The 13,508-nt window shown below is 38.8% G+C and overlaps 1 protein-coding gene across 3 annotated transcripts in view; it reads left to right on the top strand.

Moving 5' to 3' along the window:
- The window catches only part of LOC127431977 (cytoplasmic protein NCK1-like), a 64,504-nt gene extending 51,658 nt beyond the window's left edge, over nt 1–12,846 (top strand). For all 3 annotated transcript variants that reach the window (XM_051682682.1, XM_051682681.1, XM_051682684.1), the window contains 2 exons: nt 7,298–8,016; nt 8,757–12,846. In XM_051682682.1, the coding sequence (XP_051538642.1) occupies nt 7,298–8,016; nt 8,757–8,957 (920 nt within the window). In that variant the 3' untranslated portion in view covers nt 8,958–12,846. The remainder of the gene's footprint in view (nt 1–7,297; nt 8,017–8,756) is intronic.
- Nucleotides 12,847–13,508: the final 662 nt, after the last annotated feature.

Here is a 13,508-nt window from a genome sequence, read left to right as displayed (position 1 = left end):
GGGACAGCACAAAATTTTAATCCAAATTCTAGTGCACAAGATGAAAACAGGAAGTGATAGGTGATCTTTAGTAGAGTGTTAGACCCAGTCAGTTAACAATTTTGTTTATTTTCTTTTGGAACATGAAAAGAGAAGTGTGAAATGAAAGTAAACCGTATAATCAAGACATATTTAAAAAAAAAAACTTCTCATTAGGGTTGCACTGAAATTTTGGCCAAAAATTTGAAGTATAGATACTCTAAAAATACTGGTATCGGCCGATTCCGTGAGTTTAGGTATCGAAATCGGATCGGGAGAGAAAAAATGGTGTCTGTGCATCCCTAAATTATATGGGAGGGGGTCAAGCACAACAACTAACTAGGCTCCAGGCTTACAACACACTCTCGATAGCAATGGCTGAACATCAATGTAAAGGAGACAAAAGCAAAAAAATGTGGGGGAACTTTGCTGTATATGGGACAAAAGTGTAAATGTGTGAAGATGATAGAATAGTTTGCAAAGATTTGGATGTTTTGTTCACACTTTTGAGAATGAAGTGAGAATAGCACTCAAAAATGGACTGCTTTGAAACAAATTCATAGATATTTATTCTTACAAGGTATGTTTTGGGTTTAATAAAAGTTAAGACGGCATTAAGACAGGGAAAATACTTTCTATTGTGTTCAGTAAGGCACATATAATGAGAGTAAACGGGTCCTATACACAAAACATTACCTACACAGTGACTACATTTATATAGACACCAGAAAGCGGCTTATTTCGAGAAAGCGGGTTATTGCGAGGAAGCAGCGTCCCGGTTTGCATGGACTGTATAAGCAACTCTTTACTCCCATATACACGCGGCTCAGCCAGTAAGCAGCTTTCTCCACAGCAACGTTATTTCCCCGCAACGCTTGTGTAAATAACAAACATGGCATCTGAATAAGACTTCACTATTTTATTCTCCATTGCTTTGTTTTATGTACAGATATTCCAGAGTTGCTGTGTTTGTTTCCTTAACTTTGCACCGCAACCTGCAGCGGAATTGCACTGTAATAGTGGGGTTTCCCTCTTACGTAAAACACTGTAGGAGCGCATATAAGCGAACGTGTCATATAAGTGGGGCCATCAATATTTTACATTGGTGTGTATAAATGGGTATATTTTATAGTGTACAGTATGTGCTTTTTCCACTCTACTCCAAGAATTGTTGAATTCTTTCCTCTGTGTTGACTTGTTATTTGGCTCCATCCTATGATGTGTTATCTGGTCTGTTCATGCACATGTGCACTCTTCAAACACCCATCAGAATGCCGCTTATTCATTTACGTGGTCACATTAAGCTGCGTTCTTGAGGAGAGACCTACGTGTTTTAGGTGAGCTTTCTCTTAATCCCCAAGCGGTGTAAGGAAACCAGTGTTCTTGTTTACATGACATTTCAGAATGTTGCTTTCTGCAAAAACCCTGGAAAAAAACATTTTCTTAAGTGCATGTAAACGTGGTCAAGGTTTAAAGTACAGCCACAATTCGTGTTAACATGACTCTAGTGTGATTTAAAATTGCTTACTATCCTTGTTTGTGTGAAGTGATCCAATGTTTCAACTGACAACGGAACACCAGTAAACCCTGTAGGCCTCAAGCGCGGTAACTTTCACATGATACCAAAAAGAGATTTGACATGACTTGAACAAGCCGTCATATTATCCTGTCCATGATTAGATGTACGGAGGAGAATTGAATATCTGCACTTAAACAAACTCTACTACATGTTTGGAGCACTAGAGTAGCAGAACTGCAGCCAACAAACATGCTCGCTCTGGTCCAATTATAGACTGCAGTCCATTCTGACGTGTGATTTTGATTTCACCACAGCATTTAGTGTAAAAGTCCGCTCTCATACAGTGAGTTCCACGAGTTAACTTTGAACTTGCGATGACCAGGAACCACTGTCATGCCCGCGTGTCATTTTGAATTCTCTGCTGTAATGCGAGCTCATGCATGAGGCAGTGCAGTGATTGGACAGAAGCGTTCCTTCTCATGATTAATGTGGAGAAACGCCCTGAATCTAACTGCGTAGATGCATACTCTCTTACTAATCATGTCTCAGACTTTACAAATATACCTTACATTTTGTAACATTGTTTCAACTTTCGTTTTTAATACCGGAAGAACGAAATAGCTCAAAGAAGCAAAAGATTAATCACGGCACTTTCCCTTAGTGTTAAACATAATGAGTGCTATCATTGTTTTCAGTGACGTGCAATGTCAACATAACTGTTAACATCTCAAAAACATTATTTTGAGATTTCATGACCCTTTAACGGCAAGTAACATAGTGTGACAACATGTCCTGCTCAAAGTAGACTTTATTTTATTTATGCAAAATACAGTTTCTTACGGTCCTCTTTTGTTTTCTCAGTTAAATATGCCCTGGACATTTCTTTGGATGAATCTGTCTTTGCATTACATTATCAACGTTGTTGAGGTTATATATATTAAAATGATTTTTGAGGTCTCTTTCTTAAGTTTGTTTTTGTTTTATTTGTACATCAAGCAAGTGTTCTGTCACACAGACAGTAAGATTAAGGCAGTTGCTGCACTTTGTGGTTTACAGTTACTGCTGCTGGAGGTCCATTGATGTCTCGGCTCTCTTGAGCTGAAAGAATGTCTTGATTTCCGCTCCACTTTGAGTTCAGCATTTAAGATTAGAAATGTTCTTTTTTCACTGTTTTCCTCATATCTATATTCTCCATCATACATGCTCAGAGGTGTATTGTAAATATACCTAAAGCAAGTTTATTGTTAAATTTTCAGGTGGCACAGTCTAATCAGCAGGTTGCTGGTAAGCTGTCTACCTTTAAAAATAAAAAAAAGGAAAACAAAAAGAGTTTTTCAGAGGTGTTGTTCATTAAAATACCATGGTATTACCCTGTTTTTTGGACATGTCACCACTCAACATGGTAGTCCCTGAGTCAAGGCATGTTGATTTACTTGGCAGCCATTCTGGGCCATTGGATTACCAATTGGATACCATCACTATACCATAGTACAGACACAGTTAATGGTTCTCATGAGTTTTGTATTCAATCCTTTCATTTCATTATTTGATTAATTATTGTTAATTATTCAGGGACCTCCTAACTAGGTACAGTATGAAAATATAAATTTTACTAATTATATTTTCTTAGCTTTTTGATCATTTTGGTCACATTTAGCTGTAGTATTCCATCAATAAATATATTATATTGCATATATTATATTTTGTTACATGTTTATTTTTTAATGCATAATTTATACTATTTACAAGTATTTACATTGATTTGTAGAACACATGCTAAAAAAACGATACTTTCTCTTTAAGACATCCGGCTGTAAATTTCTGTAAAGAGCGTCTGTAAATAAGTGCATATTACTAGAGAGGACTTGAATGGAATTTTTACCTCATCTGTGCTATTCATGAAAAGAATTACATTTTTGTTTTGTTGTTTTTTGATCAACAATTGACTGTAAAGAACAAAAGGAGACATTTTTATTCAATGACAAATGGATTGCGTGGATTTCGTCTTTGGCCGATCACTATTGAGTGAAATCTGAACATTCAACGGCCAAAGGCTAATCACAGGCACTTTTAGTCACGTAGCACGAAATTTGGTCTTCTATGTGAGTGATTTACTCTCATTGTAGAGAGTTGTGCATATAGGAAAAGATCGATCTTAGGATTTAAGAGTCTATATCAAGATCGTTCGAAAGAAGATGCATTGGAATATCTATATTTTTTATCCAGTCCTAGAGTACAGCACTAATATAGCGAACAATAGGATGAACAGACCAGAGGAAACTACTAATTTAAGTCAGCTCATGTTGCACTCAGAGGAAAGACTCAAATGGAGAGGAAGTGGATGAAATCTGTTGGGCGGGCAAATGGGAGACTGTTTTAGTTGAGTCACGTTCTGTTGAATTTTAAGCTGTTTTACTGGGTTTTTTTTCTTTTTTTTCTTGATGCCAGTTTTAGGAAACTTAAATGAGCTTTTATGAGTAATAATAGAGAGGTAAATAAAACAGACATTGATGTGGGGGCTTTGAGGTATGGCTATACAAAAGCATTTGGCTTCCTTCCCGAGCATCCTTCGTTCAGGAAACACACCATGGTTCCACACAATGTGTTTTGTTCTATGAGCAGTAGATTCATAAACACATTCTAAAACGTTTATTAGTGGTTGTGGTGATGTGGGTGTGGCCAAGCGACATCTGTGGAGAGCGAGGCCAGGAGAGGAAGAACGGTAAGGATTGACACCTGTGGGAAATTATCTCTAACAGCTGTTCTGTGTTTCAGTGAGAGCTGGAGAGGGATAAAAAGGGTGTCCAGACTGCCGGAGTGGAGAGGAAGAGACACACGCAGCAGTGATCGTGTGTGCCATTATTTATGTTATGCTGAAAAGCAGGAAAATAAAAACTCACGTTGGATTGTTTTCCCGGCTCCCGCTTCCTCCTTCAAAGTAGCAACACATCTGTCACAGTGGTGTTTGCTAAGACAAGCATCACTATTACTGGTGTTCATATTTAGGGTTGGAGATTTGCTGGGAAATTACTGCCACTGCTGAATGTGGGTAATTTTTCCTCATCTATCAACCAAGGTGTTGGGCAAGATGTCTCGGATTGGCCACTGACAAGAAATTACGTTACTATACTTACGTTTTTGCAAAATGATTTTTCTGTGGCTTGTGAAACACATTGTAAAGGTGAAATGAACACTGAAGGCGCTACAGCAACAACTTTAATTCACTTTAACACAAATCATGTGTATAACTGCAGATTATCAATTCATAAACACTTACTTAGGAGCTGGTAAAATTCAGCATTCGGCAAAAAATTACATTTCCTAACCCTGAAAGTGGTGCTTTCCTATCCCCCCTAATCCCTCTGTTGCCTGCAAGTCAATACACAAAACACATACACAGAGTTTACTGTTTGCCACTCTGGAAATAAATTGATATCAGTGGTTTCTTACATTTACACAGTGTGACAACCCAACTGTTTCAGAGAATCAACTCATTTGTGATACACAAAATGAAATCAAGTCAGGTTATCTCAAGGATATTTATCAGTTGCCACTTAATTCACTATGGTTCAGATCCAGCTGTGGTGTAAATCTAGTATTCAGAAAAAATTACAAATATGAACAGACGTCCCACAATGCACTGGAATGATCACCACACCCAGCATCCTCCTCCATGGGGAGGGAATGAGTCACTGACTGTTGGGGTTGGGTCACGGACACTGCCGACAATTCCGTCTTGTCTGACCGTGTTAGGTCCAGCCAAGTGGGCTGGACTGGAGGATTACAGGGGAATATTTGACCCTGAGGCCTATTGACCATGTTGGCGGGTTTGGCGAGTGTTTGTGAATAGTGTTACCATGAAGGAATGTCCACTTGGCAAAAAGGTGCAACAGCCCTATCAGAACCTCAGAGGACAGATAAAAACTCTTGCTCATCATCACATGCCTTACCAAAAAGCACTGTGGTGGTACAATCATCGTTCAACAGCATTATTTTATTACTATAATACAGTAAAAAAAAAAAAAGAAAAAGAAGTGTGTGTTACAGTTATACATGAATTATCATTGAAAACAATGGGAATATTAAAAGTAAAACATACAGACGTGTTCCGATAATGAGAATTATGTGGTAAAATATGCTTGTGTTCTGAAAATAATATCACGATGCAAAAAATGTTATGGTCTTAAATGTAGGCTTAATTTTCTTTATCCAAAATACAATTTAATATATTTTTTTGTATTGATTTTGTGGTTTGATATAACCAGGACATTTTTTGACATGTTTCCTGAGAATCACCCACCATGTTAATGAATGACAACCATACACTGATCAGCCACAACATTAAAACCACCTGCCTAATATTGTGTAGGTCCCCCTCGTGCTGCCAAAACAGCGCCAACCTACATCACAGAATAGCATTCTGAGATGATATTCTTCTCACCACAATTGTACAGAGCGGTTATCTGAGTTACTGTAGACTTTGTCAGTTCGAACCAGTCTGGCTATTCTCCGGCACCCATGTTTACTAAGAGAGGACACGTTGTTCAGGCGCGAGCTGTTAGCTACTGTACCCTGTCAGTCTGAAAACAAGCCTCACTGCACTGTAACATTTGTTTGGACAAGTTTGCCTTTCACTCATGCCCTGCCTGTTGGTGCCTGTATCAAACCACAATGCTCTTTGGTTTCACAGATAATTTTGACAAGCATGAATAAGCTTAAACCAGACTAAGGTGATTTGATAGTCTTGGCTGGTCTCCCAGACTGGTCAGGCAGGTCTGTTGGTTTTAAAGGGCCACTTGACAGCTGGTAAAGCTGGGAACCCAGGTAGACCAGCTTAAACTAGATAAGACTAGCATGCCATCTTAAGTGAGATCTTGGGTTAAAAGCCATTATGTCGGACTGTACGATTCACATTGAAGCCAAGACTTTGGTCCCAATCTTACCAATCGACAGTGTTGATGGCGTGTTTAATCTCATATGGCTGTTATTGAAGCAGTCACACTGCATGACTGCAGCACAAAAAGATTGATCACAAGGGCAATAAATGGACTGGTGGTGAATGTCACACCAAGCGATCAAATACTGCCGATTTTACCCTACAACATGATGAATCTAGAACATTTGTTTCTGGCAGCAAAATCGTGGCCAAAATCGTACAGTGGGAACCTGGCTTTAGGCTGGAAATGAGGCTGACTTCATTTCTTAGGAAGTGTAAGTGTTGTGAAATGTGATATTTTTGAAATGGGCAGATATGCAGTAAACATCATAGTACCACTTATTTTTTTACTTTGCAAAAGCTCATGAAATCGCTCTGTTCCTATTATGCTGCATACCTAGGCAAGGTATCAGGTGCACTCCTGAAACAAAGGCTGTTCCAAAAGATAGCTAGCAAAATTATGCTAACCAAATTATGTTTTGGCCAAATTCAAGGCAGTATCCCATCCTTCATTAGTTAAGGGCATTCATACTAACAGTGATGAAATGCTAAAGTTTAGTTTCTGTGGTATGTTTTTTTTTTTTTTTTTTTTTGGTTTTTGTTTTGCTATTATCCAACTGTATCAGATTGATGATCATGTGAGCTTCACTGTCTGCACTCCCTTTGGGAGTCTCTGCATTGTGTAGCTGTCTTTGTTGCTCATTTAATGTAAAATTGCCTCTTTGATTTAACAGTACTTCCAGTCACACTTGTTGCATGTCATTGACCAACTACTTGCATGGGAAGCTCCTAATGGTACTTTTTTTTTTTTTGTCTGAATGCAGGGATCGGTAAGGTAAAACGGAAAACAGGCATGCGTGAAACAGCCTCCAACTCAGACACAGACTTCTACCCGGACAACAGCGAACGTCTGTACGACCTGAACCTTCCTGCACTAGTTAAATTCAGCTACACAGCGGAGCGGGAAGATGAGTTGTCGCTGGTTAAGGGCACGAGGGTCATTGTTATGGAGAAGTGTAGCGATGGGTGGTGGAGGGGGAGCTACAACGGTCGTTCGGGATGGTTCCCATCCAACTATGTGACGGAGGATGCAGATGGATCGGCAAGCAATGACTCTGCTGGTCTGTCGGAGAAATTGGCTGCTGTTCTTCATAGCGCGAATGGCAATCGAGTACTGCACACAGTACAGGCACTCTACCCATTTAGCTCGGGCAATGACGAAGAGTTGAATTTCGAGAAGGGGGAGGTAATGGATGTTGTAGAGAAGCCAGAAAACGATCCAGAGTGGTGGAAGTGTCGCAAAGCTGATGGGCAGATGGGACTTGTGCCGAAGAACTACGTCACTGTGCTGCAGGAATCACACAACTCGGCCAGCATGGCCGGGCCGCCCACACCTGACTGTGACTACATTGAGCCTTCATCCAGTGGACGCTTCGCCGGCAAGCAGTGGTACTACGGGAAGGTGACGCGTCATCAAGCAGAGGTGGCACTCAACCAGAGGGGCACAGAGGGAGACTTTCTTATCCGGGACAGCGAGTCCTCAGTAAGTGAAGAGAAATGCTCATTCTTGTATACAGAATTATGATAGCTTTTTCCTCATTTGAGGGAAACCCCTACTCCATACTAGGTAAAGTGTAACGATTGTGAAATATGTTAATTTTTAAGTGGATTGGGCAGTGAATGTCATAGTTTCCCTCATTTATTTTTTTTACTTTGTAAATTTTGTTTGCAATAGATCTGTTCCAAAACCTAGTGAGCTGCCTACCTAGACAGCATTTTAAGGCCTGAAACATACCTATGCAATTGTCAACTAAACAGCTTCTAGCTGCTTAAGCTCAATTTCATCTGTTGTTGTGTTCTGAAATGCATCTGACTGCAGTTCATAACGCCATGGACGTATGCATTCTCAGCATTGCCACAAGGAGCGCTATAGTGGGCATTAGCATAAAATATCTTATTCTAACAAAGAAAGCAAATGGGCATCAGACTGTATAAAACTTGCACATTAGGATCGGTTGTCATTACTGATAGGACTTTAGACTAATGTAAGTGTCTCTGATTCGCAGTTGCTGTTTCATTGCTCAACAGACATGACGGAGATTGGTTATTAAGAATACTTAACTTCTGCAAAAAACACATTGCAAATAGAAACTTTGACAGAACAGGAGTAGACTCAGATGGAGAAAAGGTAGCTGCTTATGTAAGAACAAAGTGAATAACTTGACATTCAACAATTAAATTAGCAAATTTTCTTCTCTCTTTCTTTCCCTTTATTTTCTTTAGCCCAATGACTTTTCAATATCGCTGAAAGCTCAGTCCAAAAACAAGCATTTTAAAGTCCAGATGAAGGACAACCTGTACTGCATTGGACAGCGCAAGTTCAACACAATGGAAGAGCTGGTGGATCACTACAAAAAGGCGCCCATCTTCACCAGTGAACAGGGTGACAAACTCTACCTGATCAAGGCTCTTGCTGCCTCCTGATCCCAGTCAGAAGACTACCCAGTTAACAAAGACTATTCATCAGGACAAACGGACAGACAGGGAATATCAAGCATTCCATGAAGGGGAGGTACAGGGAGAGAAGACAATTAACTCCCGTTTATTCACGCAGAAATTTGCTATATATATATATATATATATATATATATATATATATATATATATATATATATATATATATATATATATTTATCATTGGTTTATTTCAAAAATGTATTGTTATTGAATTTTTTTTAACTGTTCTCCAAACAGCTAAGGAACTTCGCTCAATTTGTTTCAGAGGTCTTGAATATTGTATGTTTCTGCCTGCATTGCTTGAACTACGCAAAACAATTGGTATTGACTCTACCTATTGTATTTAATAGGAACCAATATTTCTGCAAAATGCTCAAACAATAAAACTCAGTGACCAAAATGTACTTATTGACTAGGATTTGTAACAAACTTTAAAATTCTCACTGAGAGATTGGGCTATCATTGTGGGAGGAAACTTGAACTGTAATCGAAATAGGAAGTGACCGCATGTTTCCAACTTTAATTCAAGCTGGATTTAAGCTCTAAGATTCTTCAGTTATTGCCTAAATAGCCTTAATGAGGGTGAAGTCTATACGAGGAATACAATTACAGAAGTTCTCCTTCTCTGACAATCGAGATTGCTGCAGAACTTTGCGGTTTGCTACTGTTGTCATCAAGCCTTGACAATGTGTCCTAAATCTGTTATCCATACATCTTGTAAACTGTTTTCAGAAATCATATTATGCCTTTAATATGATATTTCCCCATTTGGAAGGTCTTAGCTGTGATTGCTGTCTTCTACTAGACAGTTATTTGAATGAACGCAGGAAGGGTTGCAGGTCATCCAAGCCTGTAATGCGATGCTGTAGCTGAAGATTCAAGATAAACCACACTGGTGCACGCAACAGGTCTTTTTAATGATTCGGTATTTTACTAATAAAGTGGACTTTTCTGTTTAACGTAACAATTCAGTTGGCGTAACGGGTGTGTCTTTGTCGTTTTCGTTATCAGTGGTGGTATATTGGTCTGAAGCTTCATCAGGTGTTAACCTTCTCTTTGTTTTGCTTGGCACTCATTTGGTTGACAGTAGCTCAAGTTTTCAGATGTGCAGATGCATGTTGAAGCTAGGTGGGTCAATGCAATTCCGTTATACATCATTTGATTCGCTGTCGTCAGTTTGAAAGAAGCATTGTGAGCTTAGGGTTCAAGGAAGAGCCTACTTCGCCTGGCGATCAAGATCCGCCTTGCTGCTTCCGTGTATTTTTCATCAGGTTGATAAACAGCTGAGGGTGTTGAGAGGTGTTCCAATGGTATATGTAAAACCTGGAAGATAAGGATATTTGTGGAGGATCAGGCATTGGAGAGGACATCTCCATGAGCATGTTTCTGTTTTAAATTGGAACAACATGGAAGTCCTTTCTCAAGACTCGAGGAGGGTGATCATCTGGGCTCTCCTCCAGGGGACGATCACTATGACCGTGATTACTTCCCCAGCTGTATGGAGCCATACTGGGGGCGAGAGTTGAGGAATGGGGATTTTTTGGGGAGTGTATGGAAAAAATGCTGAAGCATGCAGACTTTGGTTCAGCAAATATTAAGGTTAGAGTGGAAATATGAGATTACGGTCAATAATGTGAAGCTCAATGCAGGGAAACACAGTTGATTTTGCTGTTTAGGACAGTTGTTCTCACTCTTTCTTTTTTTTATTTTTATTTTTTTGCTTCAGGACCCAGATTTTTACCTTGGAAACATTTGGCGACCCAGCACAGATAAAAACGTAACCTGCATTAAATGTAGTCTGGGTCTTTCATAGTTTAATTAATGTTTTTTTTTTTTGAGGATGAGCGCATGTCACGCAACATGTCCATGTTGGCATCTTCCTAATTTGGCTAACTTCTAACAAAGTGACGAATGAATTTGCGACCAAAATACAGTTGAGTGTGACACATGGCCTCAAAAACAAAAGATTTGGGAAGTGTTTTCTCCTCCCGTTCATAAGCCTATTTTAATTGTTATGCTGACTATACATGATTATATGGTCAGCTGTATACGTATTATTTTCATTTAGCAGTTTTTTTCCCCCCTACTGTCTCTGACCCTTTTAGAACAGAACTGCGGCCCAATATTGGGTCGAGATCCACCAGTTGAGAGCCACTGGTTTAGGATGTGGGATTTCTGAGGTGTGTAGTCTTACCATGTAGCCTAGTTTGTGCTTAATGTGCCTTCATCTGTTACTGGAACCAAAGGGTTGGTGTTCCTCTATTCTAAGATTCACACATTATTTGAGTATTGTTTTGCATGTGCGCAATGCATCCCTGATATGTGACTGATGTTAATGGACCAAGTCTTGGTCATGCAAACTTTCCAGTGGGGAGCTAATCATACATTTAAGCCTATTGTTGATTTATTTTACTGAAGTGACCTTACCGTATTAACTTTAGTCAGGGTAGACAGGATTTAATTTGACACAAATGTAAACAAAATTGTGATGGATAGGAGTACTGTTTATTCAGTGGGTTTTACTGTTGCACAATGAGCACATTTACGAGCACAGCAATACACTGACAACAATAAAAAATCAGCTTATTCAACAAAACTGACAATGTAAGAAACCTGTTTACATGAGATTTGTAATCATTTGATTATTTTCTGCTTTTGATGTCAAAATGTAAACAGACGTGCACATTGGATAATCCTGTAAGAATGCCAATAAAGGTGCAACACGAAGTCGGGGTAATGGGCAAAAATCTACGTATGCCAATGTTTTTCTGGGGGGCATAAACCATTTCTGACCTTACCACAATAAAGGAAAACTATTTAAGGTGTTTACATGACCTTACATGTTGTAATCAGTGTAAGAACATGCATGTAAACAGACTCATTGAAAATAAATCTTTGCAACAATTTCACTGCATCAAAAAACTCCATGGGTTGTAAAAATCAGACGTGAACTAGTGAACCTATTGAACAGACTGTACTTCTATCCCTCACAGCTTCATTTTCATTAGCACCAAATTAAATGTTGTCTCTATCCTGACTAAGATCAATAGCCCCAGCAAACATCATGGTTAACTTTATTAGTGTCCGCAGTGGATTCAGTTGGCGTGTACAAATATATTGACTTTCAGCTTATGAGGTAGTTTATTTAAGGTTTGAAAGAGGTCATTATGAGTCAATCATGTACACTTAACCAACAAGTTTTATGGTGGTTAAAGGCCAAATAGTTTGCTTCTTTCTTTCTGGAACATTACCAAATGTATATTTTTTAAGTGTTAAGAGAACACTCATGTAGAACCTCATTTGCATCAAGACTGTCCATTTGTGCATCAAACACAACCATTAAAATTTGTCATGCTAGGTGTATTGTGAAGTGCAAGGACAACACAATGATATTTTGTCTTGTGATGTACAAATTTTTGGCTAATACTTGGTTTAATTCTTGAATTCTGAATCAAATTAACCAGAAACTTGGAAGATTGAAAAATTTGTGCTTGATAACTCCACTATTAGCATATTCAGCTTATGATAAAAAAAAGAAAGAAGTAATTTAAGAAAGCAATGCCATGTTTCCTGTCGTGTGTCTTTGGTGGCTTCATTTTGATACACAAGACTGGATTCTGACTGGACTTCTCTATTGAGAGCTGCCTCAGTGGATTCATTGGGCCAAATGGACTGGACTGCATCACTGATCTTGTTTGTTAAACCTCATTTTGTCCGGACTGAGTAAACAGAGTTTCAGCAGATATGGGCCTGGAGGTGCTGTGAAATGACTAGTTGTATGCTAACTGTCTCCAGTCTCCATGAAGATGAAACTTTTTAGACCGTACACCGAAAGAAATAAACTACATAAACCAGCGTTAATCTCTTGTGTCATCTTGAGCAAAACGACCATGCCATAACAGATTTTCAGAGGTTAAATTGATATAAAGGCTTTCCTGTATAATACAATGAGGAAATGTCACATTTGAAATAAAAGTTTACCTGAATAAACACGAATGTTGGGTCCCAATGAAATGGAAATATTGCTTGCAATGAGAGAAGCCCTACTGTGAACACATGCTCTGCGTGAGCCAATCAAGACATGAAAAAAAAGTCAATATTCACACTGAAAGGGAGGACAGTATGTGTACCGTGTGACCAAATGGCTAGCGTTCAGAATGCTTCCCTAAATACAGAACGTATTTCCCACGATTTCTTAACCGAAGCCTGTGAAACCATCAGAGGGGATGATATTCTGCTGAATATGAATGCAGCAACAATTATGTAAAAAAAATAAAAATAATTAAACATTTTAGTTGAGGATTTACATTCTGTAGGTACTCTACTGTAGGTTGCATCTTCATTTGACAGGATCAATCAAGAAAGCCATGCAAACACTGATGTTCCTTATTAAGCCATTATATAAATTGTAGCTATTCAACAATATTTTGATAGTACAGTACACTATACAATAAAACTGTTGTACTGTAAGTGTGGTGCAATTTAAAAAGAGGTTGATTGCTTCAGTTACCAGCTCAA

The sequence above is a fragment of the Myxocyprinus asiaticus genome, chromosome 41 (genome assembly GCF_019703515.2).
Source record: "Myxocyprinus asiaticus isolate MX2 ecotype Aquarium Trade chromosome 41, UBuf_Myxa_2, whole genome shotgun sequence".
NCBI lineage: Eukaryota > Metazoa > Chordata > Actinopteri > Cypriniformes > Catostomidae > Myxocyprinus > Myxocyprinus asiaticus.
This window is presented reverse-complemented; position numbering and strand designations above follow the sequence as displayed.